The sequence below is a fragment of the Pelmatolapia mariae genome, linkage group LG13 (genome assembly GCF_036321145.2).
Source record: "Pelmatolapia mariae isolate MD_Pm_ZW linkage group LG13, Pm_UMD_F_2, whole genome shotgun sequence".
Taxonomy (NCBI): Eukaryota; Metazoa; Chordata; class Actinopteri; order Cichliformes; family Cichlidae; genus Pelmatolapia; species Pelmatolapia mariae.
In genome coordinates this window covers 19,265,118-19,281,691 of record NC_086238.1, presented here as the reverse complement: position 1 = coordinate 19,281,691, position 16,574 = coordinate 19,265,118, and the positions used below count along the sequence as shown (strand labels likewise).

Below are 16,574 nucleotides of genomic sequence, written 5' to 3'. Positions count from 1 at the left end.
CAAGAGAAATCTTTTGGCAGCAGAAACTGCAGCGGTAGCAGAAATTACAACAGATATATTATATATATATATTATTATAATAGCTATACATTAAATATCTGAAGTGGCCAAAAAGGGCTCGATAAACTATAATGTAGAACACAGATAAGGCACAATAGCGCAGAGTGACAAAAGTCATTGCAATACAGGCTTTTTTTATTATTATTATTTTTCTTTTATATATATCTATATATATCTCTATCTATCTATCTATCTATCTATCTATCTATCTATCTATATATATATATATATATATAAACCCGTCGACAGCATTCTATTTACCAGTTTAACCAAATATATTAAACATAAGCACATAGAACGATCAGCAAACAATTTTTGTTTTTTTGCACATAACCGGAACTCTTCCTTTCGGCGCCTGAGCCAGCACGGAATGTTTTTGCTGTTGCTCCAGACAGCTGTCAAACCGACAAGTGCCTCCTTCCTTACCTTACAGTAAGGTGTATATTAATGTCACCTTTCATTACTTTTACATACATTTTGTTTATGTAAGACCTCGAGATGATTCTCTGTTACTGAAAGCGATCAGTTTATGTTTTTGTATCTGTGTGACGTTAGCGTGTTGCTCTGTTTTTAACGTTGGCACATCGTTTGGTAACTGGCGACTTAGAGCTAGCAGCATAACTTCATGATATTGTAAGCTAATTAACACAGATATCTTCTGTGCTTCTAGTGAAGCTGTGGTATCTCATAGGGTACTGCTAAGGAAAACCGTGAAAGCTTTTAAATTTCTTAATGTGCTCGGGCTGCAATAGCTGCTGTTTGACTGCTGGCTGACACGCTCCCTTGAAGATTATGTGTTGATCCAATTATCTGAGGCTAGCCACTACTAGCATATGTCTTTGTAAACACTTTGTTGCTGACTAATGTCAGAAATTTTCAGTGCTGGCACAGTCTCGTTTTATGTGTTTCATATCTGGTTTTTCGTTAATCAGAAAGGGCTTCAAATGCTGAAGTTGGTCGGAAGTGTAATGTGAATTTAAATGCCATGATCATTTGTCTTAAAGAGAGCAAAGTATAGCTTATTATCCAAACAGGAGAATATTGTTTCCCGTATAGTTAAACTCTCGCTGTTGTGTCCTTGCTTCACTTTAAGTAGACCCTGTGCAGGCAAATCTTTCTGCAAGAACTAAGTACATATTGAAATTAGTGTTGACAATGCTCCTTTCAGACACTGATCATTCATGCAAGTCATGAGACACATGTGAGTGAAAGGGCTTTTGTTTTTCTCTGTTAGCATGGTGGAAAAAAATTATATCATGGAAAATTTTCAATATTTTTCCATCATTTTTTTTAAGGATGTGAAAATCAAATATATTTTAAACCCATTACATTGAAGCTATAGTGTTTCAAGCAATTTAAAAGCTCAAAAAATGTAGCAAACTTATCACAACATATTAAACTCATTTGGAGTTTGAGGAAATGGCTGTTCAAACAGTATAAATACAATATATCTCTGAGTTTAGTTCAGTTCACAAAACCACAGTCATGTAGAAGAATGCTGGCATGAGAGCTGCGCTTATGACAATTATAGACACCCTTCATGGGGAGGGTGAGCCACAGAAGGTCAATGCTGAAATGGCTGCTTGTTGGCAATTGTGTTGTATCAAAATGTACTCATGCAAAGCTGACTAGAAGGGAGAAGTGTGGTAAGAAAAGGTGTGAAAGCAAAAGGGATGGCCGCAGCCTCAAAAGAATTAGCAATTCATTAACTACAATCTTCCTTTCACAGCAAAGTTTCTGCAGTCAGTGACCCTCAGGTTGTTTTTTTTCTTTGCGTATCTTCAGGTTTGCAGGATGGCCCAGACAGACAGCAAGGTACTGGTTTTGGGAGCGTTAGCTGGAGTGGCTGGTGTCAGCTTGGCTGTGGTGTGTTACCAAAGTTTTAGGTCTCGGCGAAGAGGTTCGTCCCCGGGATTCCAATTTCACCGCACTAATGAGCAAGGGTATGGTCTCACGCTGGTGGATGGTCCTGGTCTGCCCAGCGGTCAGGCCGAAGTGCTGGATCGCCTTGAAGCCCTGATTCAGTGTGTTTCGGAGCTGAAGGATGAAATGAAGGCGTTGAAGAACGCTCTGCCATCGCTGCAAGACCAGGTCAGAGAGGAGTTCAGGGGACGTGAAGAGGCGCGGCGAACTGGCTCGCTGCACAGGACTACGCCAACACGAAGGAAAAGAACTGCAGCCACTGTCGCTGAGGCCAGAGCTACAGGCCGGAGCTCAGAGGAAGCAGAGAGTGAAGGAGGGTGAGTACTTTAAAAGCTGATAAATTCAGTTTTCCCTTTTTATTATCTGGTTAGAGATTTCTTAAAAATGTCTGAGCAAATGTACAACAACATCAGAATCTTTTCCATTAACAGATTCTATGACAGTAATATGCTTTCCTGAATTGTCTGTCTCTGAACAAGCCATAGGAGTCATTTGACTTCCTCCAATGCGCTCTTTTGCTCACATACACATAGATACATATAGATTTAAACTGAAAATATCAGATTAACAGGATTCACACACGAAATTATGCCCAACCTAAACAAATGCTACTTTTTACTTACAGTCCATCCCATTAGACCAGCCTCACTAGCTGCAGCAGTTTTGAATTTGCTTGTGATTTTAAGTGATGAAGAAGCCGCTAGATCGAATAAATCGATACATCTTTTCAGTTATTTTATGTGCACCTCATGTGCTGTTAAGGAACACACACTGCATGTGGCCAATCTGCCAATATCACGGTACTAATGCTGGTACGCTGATGCAGGAAGTGCAGTGGCTCAATAATAATGACATATTTGTAAAGTAAGACTATAGTGTCCTTCACTGTTCTTTCTTTGTGAATTATAGAATAGGGATTAAGTGAGTAACACTTAGTTTGTCTCCATAAGTCAGTTACAGACTTCACTATTGCAGTTTCTGGCTTGGTTTCATAATTGTTACACCCTTAATAAATCTTAACATTATCACAGAAGTGAATCTGTGGTGTAAGAAAAGCATGTGCTGTAATTAAAGTTAAACAAAAGATCATGCACACTTGTGGTCTGTTTTAAGATGTGGCAACGAAAAGGCACTTAAGAAGAATTCTAATCTCACTTTTATTTCATGTTCTGTGAAGGGAAAAGTATATGGTTTTCTGTGGTTTCCTGGGAGCCAAACAGCTAGTTAGATTAAAGTGACATGAAGTGAGTCACTGAGCAAAAAGGGAACCTGTGATCTGGCTAAAGCAAAAGCCCAAAATGAAACAGAAAGCACACGCAAAAAAATCAAGAGTTCCAATTTAATACAACAAAACAGACACTTTGATAAAGATGAAGGGGAAGATGGGACTGATTAGGATTTAGAACCAGATGTGGAAATGGTGACTTGCTTGCAGTGATTTGCACTGTTTGCATGTAACACAACCATTGTGGTGACTATAATGAGCTCTTAACACATAGATGAGACAGAGGAAGGGCAAACGGGAAAACACCTGGAGCATTAGAATTATGTTAAATAATAAAACGACATTAAAAGAGGAGCCAAAAAATTAGAAAAACTCGACAAAAACATAAGAATTCAAAACTCAACATCACTAGAATAACAGGAATTAAGATAGCAATAAAAACTAAAGGAATTCAGCAGAACGAAATTGAATAAGATCTCCAAAACCTCAGAACAGTGATGTTCTGAGTACATCTTCTTTCAGTTCTAATGTTTTATGTATCAAGACATAAAAAATCATCTGGTCTTTAGCCATTAATGCCATTAATGTGTCATTTAACAAAAACTAAGGCAAACTATAGAACCAGTGTGTGAAATCATATAGGTATCCAGAGGAGTTATCTGCTGCTAATCACATGTACTTGATTATCTGAGCATCAGCAACTGTGAATATGCTGAACGCTGATGTTTTGTCAGTTTGCAGGTCTGGAGGCTTCAGGTGTGTTAGTTGCTGAGGAGGACAGATATCAGCTGTTTGTTCAGTCTGTTAAGGGTTATATAGTTGTTTCCAAACAATTTGGAGTTCATCATTCATACAATGGGAAGGATTATTCACAAGTGAATAACCTACAAGACGAATATCAATATTCCCAGGAGTGGACATCCCAGAAAATTCACCACAAGGTCAGGCTCTGCAGTGCTCAAAGAACCTGCAAAAAACACAAAAGCTACATCTCAGACTTGACTTCTCAGTTAGAATGTTAAATATTAGCCATGCCACCAGACAATGATCCCAAGCAAAGTAGCAAATATGCAACAGAGTGACTGAAAAAACAGTCCAGTCAAAGTCCAGATTTCAATCTGACTAAAATGCTGTGCATAAGTGAATGCCCACAAACCTCCCTGACCTGAAGCAAGAGTGGGCCAAAAGTCCTCCACAACGATGTGACGACACTGATAGTTGTACAGAAAACGATTAATTCAGTTTATTGCTGCTTAAGGTTGTGCTACAAATGACTGAATCCTGGGGTGTCATTTGTTTCTCCATACACTGCTCCTGCGTTTTCTTAGTTTATATGAAAGAATGACAAAGTGCAAAATAACATGTGCTGTTCATATGAGGTTGTATTTTATTTTGACTCATGAGAAATGCAGCTTTTTTATCTTCATAAAGTATAGAGTATGAATATGTTTTTATATGGACACAAAGAATCAGTGACATTGTTACACCGTTTGTCCAGCACACTTCACTCAGTTACACTCCATGAGCCTGTAGAATATAACAGTTGAGTAAAAGGTTTGAAAATATCTGCCTTACTTTCTGGTTGAAGAGCAATAAATATAATTATATTATAATCAGTTTTATGCTAATTATCTACATCCATACAATCATCAGGCTGTAGTCATTTCTTACTGAAAGTAGTTCTAATCAGAAAGAAGCAAACAGAAAAATAAACTGCAGATAAATATCTTAACAGGTGGTGAGTGGTAAATTAGTTTCGGGTTAGTTTACACGTTAACAGCCGTATTTGTTGATCATTATCTGCTTTTAGGAGACTTTTGGCCCACCTACTTTACCAGTTAAACCCGCTTGCTGGTTTTTTGCACTAAATGATATATGTGACAGTATGTAGAAGTGCCTCAGGTGCTGCAGATGACAGCAGACCAATCAAACACCGCATGCCCAGTCATTCACCTCCACCCCCTGCCAAGATGCCTTGAACTCATGCCAGCCATAGATAACATAAACAACAGATGTGTCTATTGTGAATGGACAACCAGCTAAAATCTCATCTTATCAAAACATTATCAGCAGTTAAATAGGGACGATTAATCCGGGGCCTTAATATTTTCACCGGTTAGGTGCACTTAAGTTTTTGTTGGACCCAACAGAGACAATCTGAACACGCAAACTCTCAAACTTGTATAAACTGTGAGCACCAAACCAGAAAGAGGATATTTTAGCACGCTGAAATCTCTGCTTGGATGTGGATAGATATTTCATCTGTTATCCAGCCACTTAACCTGGATTGACCCCCCTGCTTTATTTATGGAGGAAGTGGAGCATGTCAAGTGCCAAAGAGACATCACAACACTGGGTGCAGCTGTATTCACATACTAGCCGCGCTCTTTTTAGGTGTGCAGTGAGCCTTGGATCAGAGGTGCATGACTCCTCCCCATCTCTGTTACCATCCTCCCAGTGATTAATGTACTGCCTTGGAGCAGTTTTTTTAAAAAACAACTTAAAGTAGGCCAACTGAACATCCAGCGTGCTCTGAGTGTTTAATTAGTGGTGTGCTTGTTGCTTGTGCCAGTAGTGCATGAATTACTTTAGTTGGATCTTATTTAGAAGACACCACCTCTTAGGAGCCCTCTTTCATGATGTATAAACTTTTCAGGTCGCTACCACTGCCCTCCTGATTGGCTAAAGAAACAGTTGGGAGGTGTCAGACTGCCCTCTAGCAAATGTGGTTCACAGGTTTTGAGTGACAGCCATCGGCCGCATCAAATGCTCCTAATTACAGTTGGGGTTATTATGCTTTAAAAGACATCACATCACGCACACACCTCCTATAATTAAAGAGCCTTTCCTGCCGCTCTGTTATTTGTAAGAGCAGAGGGTGTGGGGGTTAGCTGGGAACAGTGGAGTGAAGAAATTCCAGCCCCTTAGGGAGTGAGCGGCGTCCCCCTCCTAGTTAAGATTTCTAATCCTCACATCCATTTTCAAAAGCCTCTTCGTGTCTTTTCAGCCGTCTCGAAGCACAATATCTCCACAAATTATCCCCGTAAAACCCACACTCTAAGCATTAGGTGGAAGATATTATGAGTTTGCTGAAATCCAAATCCTTAAGATTAGCAAGATTAGTGCATTTTTTTTCACATAAACATTTCAGGTTAACATTTTACTGCTCCTCCAGAAAAAGCGGGTAAAAAAGAAAAAGAAAAAATATCTTAAACTTTATGATTTACTTCTATAAACAGCACAGAGGAGAAAGAAGCAGGATTCCAACAGAGGGCATCGTGCAAGTGTAAACAGGACCTTCAACAAATCCGAAAGCGAGCTCTGCTGCAAAACATGATATGTGCACATCGTGACCAGGCAAAGGCACTTTTTTCTACCTTTCTGGAGGTCATTCCTTCAAGTGTAATGCTTTTCTGTTTGCATAATTGCAAAGATTATTTTTATGAATCAACTTCGTCCTCTGTTTACAGAGAGACTTCAAGTGTGACCAGTGTTGGCAGTACAGCCTGCCACCAACCTGAGTGTAATAATGTGTTTTACTCAAACAAGAGAACAATTAGTGTGACATAACGGCAGAGTTACAGAGCGGCGTTGTGTCGATCAAAAGCGGGTACAGGGTCAAAAGTTCCAGCTGTTTACTCCATTCACTGCTCATGTGTCACGGCGACTTCCTCAAAGCTACCTTTCTGCAGGTAAGCAGACCCATCAATCACACTGTCTTTGTGCCAAGCTGTCAGAGGCCTCATTTAAAGGTGTCTTGTAGGAACTTGTAAATCCTTGAACAGTTCCCACTGAGTTTATTCACATCACATCGCTGTAGCTCAAGGACATTACCACTTCTTTTTTTCCTTTTCCAAAAAAACAAGCATTTATGACATCGGATAGTTGTTGATTTAAGCAGATTTAAGCAGGAGTTTTGTTTAGTGGCGGGCAAGCCTGATCAACACACAGAAATGTTTAGAAAAAGAAAAAAAGTTCATTGTCTGCTTTGTGATTAAAAGATTTAGTCTAACTTCCCTGTGACGTCATGCAGGTGTTGCTTCGCAGCTGTCCGTATCCACCACATTCACGTCTATATCCTCAGATTCATTCTTCAATGAAAGGCTATTAGCCAAACAAACACGTCTGTTAACTCGAGGAAAATAGTTTATACTATGCACCCATTTCAGCTGTCTGATGGGTTCCTCGTCAAGTTGGCTGGTCTCTGACCTATATCTGTTAAGTTTGACCACCCACATCTCCCTTTTAGGTTGCTTCTTTATAGACCCAATCTTATAAACGTGATGCAAAAAAGGCATTTTTTTCATTAGCATTTTAATCCGTTGGCCAGCTTCAGTCAAACATTGTCCAATCAAGTTTTCGCTGTACAGTATTTAATCCGTATTTATATTCAGATGATGTGGTATGAAGAGTAAAGGTTGATGCTCACTTTTCTTAATGAGATCGGTTATTTTGCAGGTGGCCATTAGCAACAATACTTTTGACCAACAATTGCTCCTCCAGATGTATATCAGAACTCTTGCTAGTTGGCCCATTCACCTTTCAGGACTTTCTAGAATATAATGAATTTTACTGTCGTCATGAAAAAATAAATGTATGAAGTAAAAAAAAAATTGAAATAATTAATAAATTCCATTTTGGTTCTGTTACTAATATAACAAGGTCTTTATAATCAGTCCTAAACAGATGGCCTGTTCTGCTTTTAGTGTAATGTTACTTTTTGCGTTGCTGTTACTGTTTCCACAGCAGAGCTAAGACAAACTTCATTTCAGCTTTTTCTTCCAAACTTTGCAGCACAGCTGTTAGTAGCTGCTAGCTAGCATTAACTCTCTTGCTATGCGGTGGTAGAAATTATTATTTATTTTTTGGGGGGTGTTACAAATAGTCAATTTATCAGCAGGTTGATTATATTGGCTGTTATTAGCTACTTGATAACCTATTGGTGTCAGAATTTACAACAGATGAAAAATGACAGAAACACCCTTCAACTATGTAAAGAGTGTTAACGTTGCATAGTTTGCCCAACAGAGGGCAGTAATGTTGTTGGCATTAAAAATCCTGTATTAATCAGGCTCCAGTGACAAATGATTTATGTTGCTTTATTGTTTTCGCTTTTAGAGTGAATTGTTTGCTAATAATTGTTGTGTCATATAATTAGAACCTCTGAGTTTGCTCCATGACGCTCCTGGTAGTCGGTAATTTTGAATGTTGAAACCCTTGAAAAGCCACAGTGGGTGTTTTGTCTATTTTCCTGTTCTTCGTGTTAGTAGTATTTGAAAAATTCATGTCAAGCTTGAAAAACCGGAATACCGATACTGTTCCAGTTTGGTTCCCAGTTGTGCTGGGCGATATGACGATATATATCGTGTGGACGATAGAAAAGTGTCTATCGTGCCATTTGTCTTCTATCATTTCTATCGTTTCTAACCTAATTTTATAAATTATTACATAAAATATACCATTAACCCTTTAAAACCGGTCGGAGCAGGCACACTCCGTTTTGCCTAACTATTTTTAAATCCCTGTAGAACTGGAACCACGTAAACTAGCGCTATAATTTTTCTTGCATATGAAACCGGAGGAGTTGTACTTACATCTTATGCCATTAGCTTGTCCTAGGTCACGGTTTCCTTTCACATATGGCTTTGCAAAAATTGCATAAACACTTGCATCAACAAAAACATGATATTCCAGAAACACGCTTTGCTGATCCAATCAGCTGCTCATAACACTTCCTACGTCAGCGCGAACTATCGCATGTCCACCATTACCTGCCCGAAACCGGAAGTCACGTCATTTTCGCGGAAAATGTAGTTTTTTACCTTCAGGGCCTTATAAGCCTATGCTGGTGTTTTTAAAAGTCGTGTTTGACTTAATGCTTTTCTGTATCGTTTCTGGGATGCTTAGAACTCAGATTACACTGTTGAAAATAGTTTATTTTGATGCACATGCTGTTTTTTTGTAAATTTGCATTATAATATTTATTTTCATTTTTCCTGCAGTATATAAAAATTAGTGTATCTGAAAAACAAAACTATGAAGACACTCAAAATAAATTTCTCGTGGTTGGAAACTATTTTGTGCAACTTTTTTGTATTTACAGTTTTGAGGGATAAACCTTTTAAATTTCTCTAACTAGAAATATATGTAAAAAAAAAAAGATTTTCAATTTTTTTGTAGTTTATTGCACTTTTTTGCAATTTATGTAGTTACTATGGACTTAATGCATACATATTATTAAAATTTAGGCTATAACGGCTGTATTGATGTATAGCAACTTGAAATGCTCCCACAAATGGCACTACAGCATGTAAAAATATAAAGATAAGCTCTGGCGGACTTGTTTCTATGGTAGGTCTTAAAGGGTTAAATAGCCTGTGGCAAATATATTAGTGTTGTCTTCTCACTATACGTACTCTTAGCTTTATGCTAGGGAAAATAAAGTATAAAAAAATGATATTTTACACAAAGAAACTCCGTCTTGTGGTTTTGCGACATGGTGCTGCTTTACGTGCACCCGGATTTGCGACATGCTTTACGGTAACTCAAAACAATGGACGTGCGACAGGTTGCAGTTTCATGCCCGGACATGCAACAGGCAGAGACAGCTACACAGGCAGCCCAAGAAGAAGCACTTATACCGAAAAGAGGGGGTACGTCTGTGATTTGGTTACATTTTGGGTTTAACAGCACCAACACGGAGCAGAAGACGCCCATTTGCAAGCTATGCTATAAAACTATTCCTGCACCCGATGGCAACACAACAAATCTCTTCTATCACCTACAGAAGGTCCACGAAAAAGAATACTCAAGAATCCAGAAAATCCGAGCTAAACCAAGTTGTGGAACGACGGGAGCAAGTTGGGAAAAGGAAAACTATAGCCAGCTGAAGATACAGCAGTCTTTCACACAAGGCCCTTATGAGAAAACGTCCCAGCACCATAAACAAATCACAGGAGCCGTCTCACGTTACATTTGTAAAGGCATGGCCCCTGTTTATGTAGTTGAGAAGGACAGCTTTCGTGACCTCGTCAAAGTCCTTGGTCCGAGGTACGTTATGCCCGGTCGTAAGCACTTCAGTAAAGTCAAGTTGACTCGCTTATATGACGCATGCCGGGCCAAAGTAGAGAAGGATGTTTGCAGTGTCGTGCATTATGCTTTGACGACTGAACTATGGACGAGCAGAGATACGCAGCCCTACATGAGCGTAACCATCCATTTCATTAACAAAGACTGCACCCTCTGCGCTCGCTGTTTACAGACTGCGTACTTTCCAGATGACCACAGGTCAGGTGGTATATTGTGATATATATCGTTATCGTGATATAAAATAATTCATATCGTGATAAATATTTTTTCCATATCGCCCAGCACTAGTTCCCAGTACTAATTTTAGTCTGCTTCAGTATTAATAATGGAGACAGAGGTAGATCAGGACAGTGATTTAGCTATCACAACTAATCAGACCAAGGTGCACAGAGTCTGTGGATCAGTCATCATTTCAAGTCAGCAATTATATATACATATAATCATAGTGTGAATATATCTAAAAATACCAAATCTAGTCGTTCACTGACCTCCAGTTCGCTCTGTGGGCTTTATGGGCCTACATGTCTTTCACTGAAAAGCTCTTTGAGCTGTGTTCTTTACTCTTTGCTGTTGGTATTTGTTTTGCTACAAGAACAAAGCAACATTTGGTATTCTCAAGAAATGTGCTGCTGCCACCCTGCTGTCAAATCCTCTGTCACTAGAGTTATGATCCTTCCTAGCTGATTAAAAACCGTTCCAGGTGATGGAAGCAATCCATCACAACATGTCAAACTCAGGAAGTTGTGTAATAAAACACACAAAAAGAGTAACCTGTCGGATAAATTGCTTATTCTATACTCTGTTTCTTTTTTACTGTCTATTGCCAAACACTCTGCTTTAATTTCCCAACTTTTGTTATAACTTAAGTACTGTAGCTTTTATCTTATATAGCTTATTTTATCTTAAATATCTTTGTGACCTCCTAACAGGTTTATTGGTCACATTGATGATTCTCTCTTACACGTATTTCTTTCCTGTTTACTTTTGGCGCCATTGCAGCTAAATGTCAAATGTGCAGCTGTGTACATCCCCACTTTCAAAACTTGTTTATTCATCTGCTATTTCAGGAACAACGTTTTACCACATCCTAATAGAAGTGCTATTTATGGATACACAGCAGAGATAAAAATAACGTGGCTGGAATGAATTACTCTATTCTTTATTAATGTGCAGTTTCATCTTGTGACTGTGAGAAATGAATGATGCGTTGTTTATCGCCCACATTTTTTTCCAGCACAACGCAGGGGGTCATGTTGACAAAGTCAGCTGGCTTGTAGGTCGGTAGGGAAAGTGAAAGTTGACATCAGCGTTTTTAGGGGGACGGGATGGAGAATAAATAACTGGATTCGCTCCAGTCAGTCGGGCATTGTTTCACAGCAGGCTTTCATTGGACCTGTCACCAGACTCTGAATAAGCTGAGCTGCATGCTCTTAGGCCTGGTAATGTTGGGATGGTAACTGGGGTTTTGTTTTGAAGGGGGTAACCGTGGAAACTGCCATTACTAAGCTCTATTGAGAGATTCCTTCTTTGCCCCCTTAGGCTCTGCACACTGAATGATCTCCCCTAGCGATCACACAGCCTGTTTGAAAACGAAAGTAAAGCTTCAGGAACCATTAACGTTCCAGCGGGGAGTTACAGTGTTGTTCACAGCTTTGTGCATGGTGCTGATTACAAAGGAAGAAGTTCTCTTTTTACTGGATCTAGTACTGACTGGATAAAATTAATTATGAGCCCATTTTTAGGGGGTTTCTTTCAGTTAGCAGCGTTTGAACCCCCATGCTGTGTTACCAAAGCTCTACTCCTTTTAAAAAAACAAAAAGGAGTGGAGGAGGAGGCGGAGGGGAGGAGGGGGGGTTGCTGAGCCACTCTGTTTAGGGTAAAATCATGTAGCAAGTTTATTCTTGGAGCAATTCAGCAGGCAAAACAGACCAAGAATAAACTTGTTGCATGATTTTTGGCAATTATATTTAGCAATTCCTTTTTAATTTAATTTTTTTATATTGAGCTTGTGTTCACACTGCTAATTTTAAAATTAGCTGTTGGATAAATCTCTAGAGCCATGCAGCACTTGCTTTTTCCCTTTTGCTGTATATTGTTATTATTTTCTTTAGGTGTTTCCATATAACAGTAATCTCCATGAATTTAAGCTTGTAAAGCTATTTGTTATAAATTTCTCTTTGTAACCCTTCACTTGGACTTGGGCTGGACTCTTAATCAGAGCTAAATGATGTCATCATAAAGTGAAGACATGATTCACATTTCTCAGTGTCATGCTATATGGGGGTGGCTGTAGCTCAGGTGTAGAGCATCTACTACTTGGAACGTCGGTGGTTTGATCCCTGGCTGCTCCAGTCTGCATGCTAAATATTAAAGATACTTACCCCAAGTTAGTTTCGGATGTATCCATCAGAGTATGAATATGTGTGAATTTTAATTAGAAAGCACTCAAGCATAGAAAAAAATGCATGTATGAATGGTTGTGAATGGGTGCTCAGGTGGATTAGAAAAGCACTATAGAAGAACCAGTGCATTTACCATTTATCATTCTGTGTGATGCTGTGCAAAATCTAATACATAATTATCCATGTTTGCTACATTAGCTGTTAAGTATCTGTTAAATGCTTTGACCAAATGGTCAAGTTTCAGGGTCATCCCGAGGCGTCAAAGATTATGATCGGAGTCAGCCATTCTTTTTCACTAATCTGCACCATGAATTAGTGGTGCAACGGATCAAAAATCTCACGGTTAGGATCGGATCACGGTTTTAAGTCACGGATCGGATCAATTTTCGGATCAGCAAAAAAAAAGAAAAAAAGACAAAATTTTAACATTTACTTAAAATTAAAAATACTTATTTAAGTATTTTTTGCCTATTAAAAACATTCAACTCAAGACTCATTCCACGCAATTATACAAAAACAAATTAAGGTGCAATATAGGGCAGTACAGGGCTTTGTATCTACCACTCCGCTGTGATATAATGAGCGGTCACGGTCACGTAGCTTTCCATTGCCCTGGAGGTCCACCCATTTGTAGTTGGGCAACAGAAGATGCCTGGGACAGTTCAGCCATAACTTTAAACTTTTCCTGCTCATACATGCCTGGGTACAATCTTGTCACTGAAGTGGACGCGCAACGGGATGTCATAGCGTGGCTCAAGCACGTTCATCATAGTTTAAACCCCTTGTTTTGCGCAAGGGAATACGGCCTCCCGTCTGCAGCTAAACACCCCAGTAGCTTTTGTAATAGCTTTAGCCCAGTCGGATTGGGCAGCAAAGGGCTGCTTAAATGCCGCAAACTCCTCTGCTCCTCCACTTGGACCACTAGCGCTGGCCATAACTATCGCTTGACAGACTGACCACCCGCACCATACACATACTTTTTTTCCTCCTTTTTCGAATCTTCGGATCACATGTGTGCCGAACCGTGGAGTGGGATCGGTTCGGTTTACGGATCAACCGTGATCCGTTGCACCACTACCATGAATATAGTCACAGAAGGTCTCTCTCCCTTTCTCTCTCTCTCTCTCTCTTGTAATACTGTTGTCTTTGTTTGTGAGGTCCTTTCCACATACACCCTAACCCAAACTCAATTTGCATGCAAGTCACAGGAGGTCTTCTGTATATTATGTGCGTGGTCGATGTTGAAATCGTAGGGGCAATATTTAGACTTGTTCTTTCAGAGCTGTGCGCTGCTAGTAACACCGCCAACATAATAATGGTTCCTGTACAAACATATGTACATTACATAAACATACAGTAATACAAATAGATCCTTAGCTTCTTTTTCTTTCAACTCAAGTGATTCATGAGCCGTGGAATGGCGTGACAGGAATGCGTTGATCACTCAGTACGCCACTGCCTGTCTCTCCACCCGAGAGGGAGTGAGGGAGGGAAAAAGGGCTGTTGAATGAATTAAAAAGACAAAAGGATGAATGAATGAGAGAATGAATGACTAGTGCAGTGAGGCTAAAGATAAATGCAAGGCTTTTTTGGTGAAAGTTAGTGCGGCGTGCTGTGTTGCAGCTAGACCAGAAAAAAAAGTAAGAACACAAAAGCACCCACATTCAGATTTTTTTTAAGCTGAAATGTATTGGCCAATAAATGATTTGAGCTTCGCCTGCAGGTATTAGGGTTTACTTTGGGGTTAGTGTGCAGAGGGAGATTGTAGCAAGGCTTTGGCAGACTATCTCAAAATGATGGTATAAAAACAAACGGAGATTAAAATATATATGAGGCAAAGTCTGGTTTCTTTTGCAGTTACAGTGATTCTCTGTTTCCTGCTAAGCTGCTGAATGTGACAAGCCAATGAATCAGTTATTTAAACTCCTGACTAATGCTAAAAAATTAAAAATCAATCCTGTAGTTAAAAATTTTGACTTTGAGCAATAAGATTTACCCTTGCTGAAAACACTCTTGCAACCTTGTTTTAAACTGTGCTAATGTTTCTAATGACCCAAGTTTTAATACATATATCTGATTTTATTTTTATTATTATGTATTTATTTAGATATTTGGATATTTGTTATGTGCAACACATGAAAAGCCAGATTTACTAAATGGGAAAAATATGCTCCTTTCTAAAAACAATCAGTCAGTTTATTTCAATATCATGTCTTATTTAAAAAAATAAGACATGCTTTTTTTCTCGGGAACAAATATCAGCACAATTAGCAATAAACTAGATAGAGAGCAATTCACATTTAACAGAAATTCACATTCAGTTATTAATTTTGTACTCAGGAACCTTCCTCTTTTATAGGACTATAACCAGATGCATCCAGCTGGCAGCCAGCTGAGTTGACTCCCTTCAGGTTGTGTTCATTTAGACTGCCAACATGTTGGCAATCTGTCTGCAGTTATAAATTATACAGCAATTATTTGTAAACCTTCAACAATCTCTCTGAGATTTATTTCAGGCAGTTCAAGTCAGGCTGTGACTATTTGACTGAATGACTGTTATTTAAATGTATTTAATAAAATATCAACATTTAGTGTCCCTGTATAAATACTGCTGTATAGTTGTGTTTTTTCATTTTCTCCTCCACCTGTAGGCTGTTCTGATATAGAGGTCTTTCACTGTTGCAAGAACTCACGTTACAAGTGCATGCATTTCGCTCACAAATGATAAAAAGTAAGGCAGAGGGGGCATCTGAAGTTAAATGGTAAATGGCCTGTATTTGTATGGCGCTTTACTTAGTCCCTATGGACCCCAAAGCGCTTTACACTACATTCAGTCATCCACCCATTCACACACACATTCACACACTGGTGATGGCAAGCTACATTGTAGCTACAGCTGCCCTAGGGCACACTGGCAGAGGCGGGACACTGGCGCCACCGGGCCCTCTGACCACCGAGACTGTCGGAGCCAGGGCTCGAACCGGCAACCTTCCGATTACAAGACGAACTGCCAACTCTTGAGCCACGATCGCCCTAAAGACATCTCGAGGGAAATAAACCCTGCTCATAGATTCCAGACTTTATGGCAAATGATTAATCTTTATGCAGCCATTTTCTTTCACTTATCTAGGCCCAGACCTCCCTCTCTGCGGCCACTTCCTCCAGCTTGTCCGGGGTAACACCAAGGTGTTCCCAGAGGCCTGCTGGGAGATATAATTTCTCCAACATGTACTGGGTCTGCCCTGTGGCTTCCTCCTGGTGGGACCCCAAGATACTTAAACTCTAATGTATGTATTATTGCAGGGTCTACCTTACAATATAAAGCGCCTTGAGGCGACTGTTGTTGTGATTTGGCGCTATATAAATAAAATTGAATTGAATTGAAAAACTCCTCCACTTGGGGCAGTAACTTGTCCCTGACCTGGAGTAGGCACTCCACCCTTTTCCAGCTGAGGACCATGGCCTCCGACTTGGAGGTGCTGATTCTCATTCCTGCCAACCAAGATAGCCCTACAACATCCAGAGCTTTCAAGAACTCAGGGTAAACTTCATCCCCTGGGGTAGATGCCTCCAAGGAGTTGTTTAACTGGCTCAGTGCCCACCATCTGGTTCAAAGGTTACCACCAAGACAGACACCAACCACCTTATGGCTGCAGCTCAGTGGAGAAACTTCAGCAATGAAGGTATTAAACATGGTCTATTCGGACTCAATGTCCCCATTCTCCCTCGGAATGCTGTCGATGGTGGTAAGAGTTGAAGGTAACCCTCACTATACATTTAGGCACCTGTCTTCACCCAAGTGTTCTGAACATACGGCCGCAGATCTGATGATACGATTACAAAATCAGTCATCAACCTGTGGCCTAGGGTGTCCT

General features: G+C 39.7%; 1 protein-coding gene across 2 annotated transcripts in view; it reads left to right on the top strand.

The window, feature by feature from the left end:
• The first annotated feature begins 426 nt into the window (after window positions 1-426).
• LOC134640291 (regulator of microtubule dynamics protein 2) overlaps window positions 427-16,574 on the top strand; it is a 38,182-nt gene continuing 22,034 nt past the window's right edge. The window contains exons 1-2 of one of the 2 annotated variants that reach the window (XM_063491972.1): window positions 427-492; window positions 1,846-2,300. In XM_063491972.1, coding sequence (XP_063348042.1) covers window positions 1,855-2,300 — 446 coding nt within the window. In that variant the 5' untranslated portion in view covers window positions 427-492; window positions 1,846-1,854. Of the gene's footprint in view, window positions 498-1,845; window positions 2,301-16,574 lie in introns of both variants that reach the window. The other variant, XM_063491973.1, reaches the window with a different exon arrangement.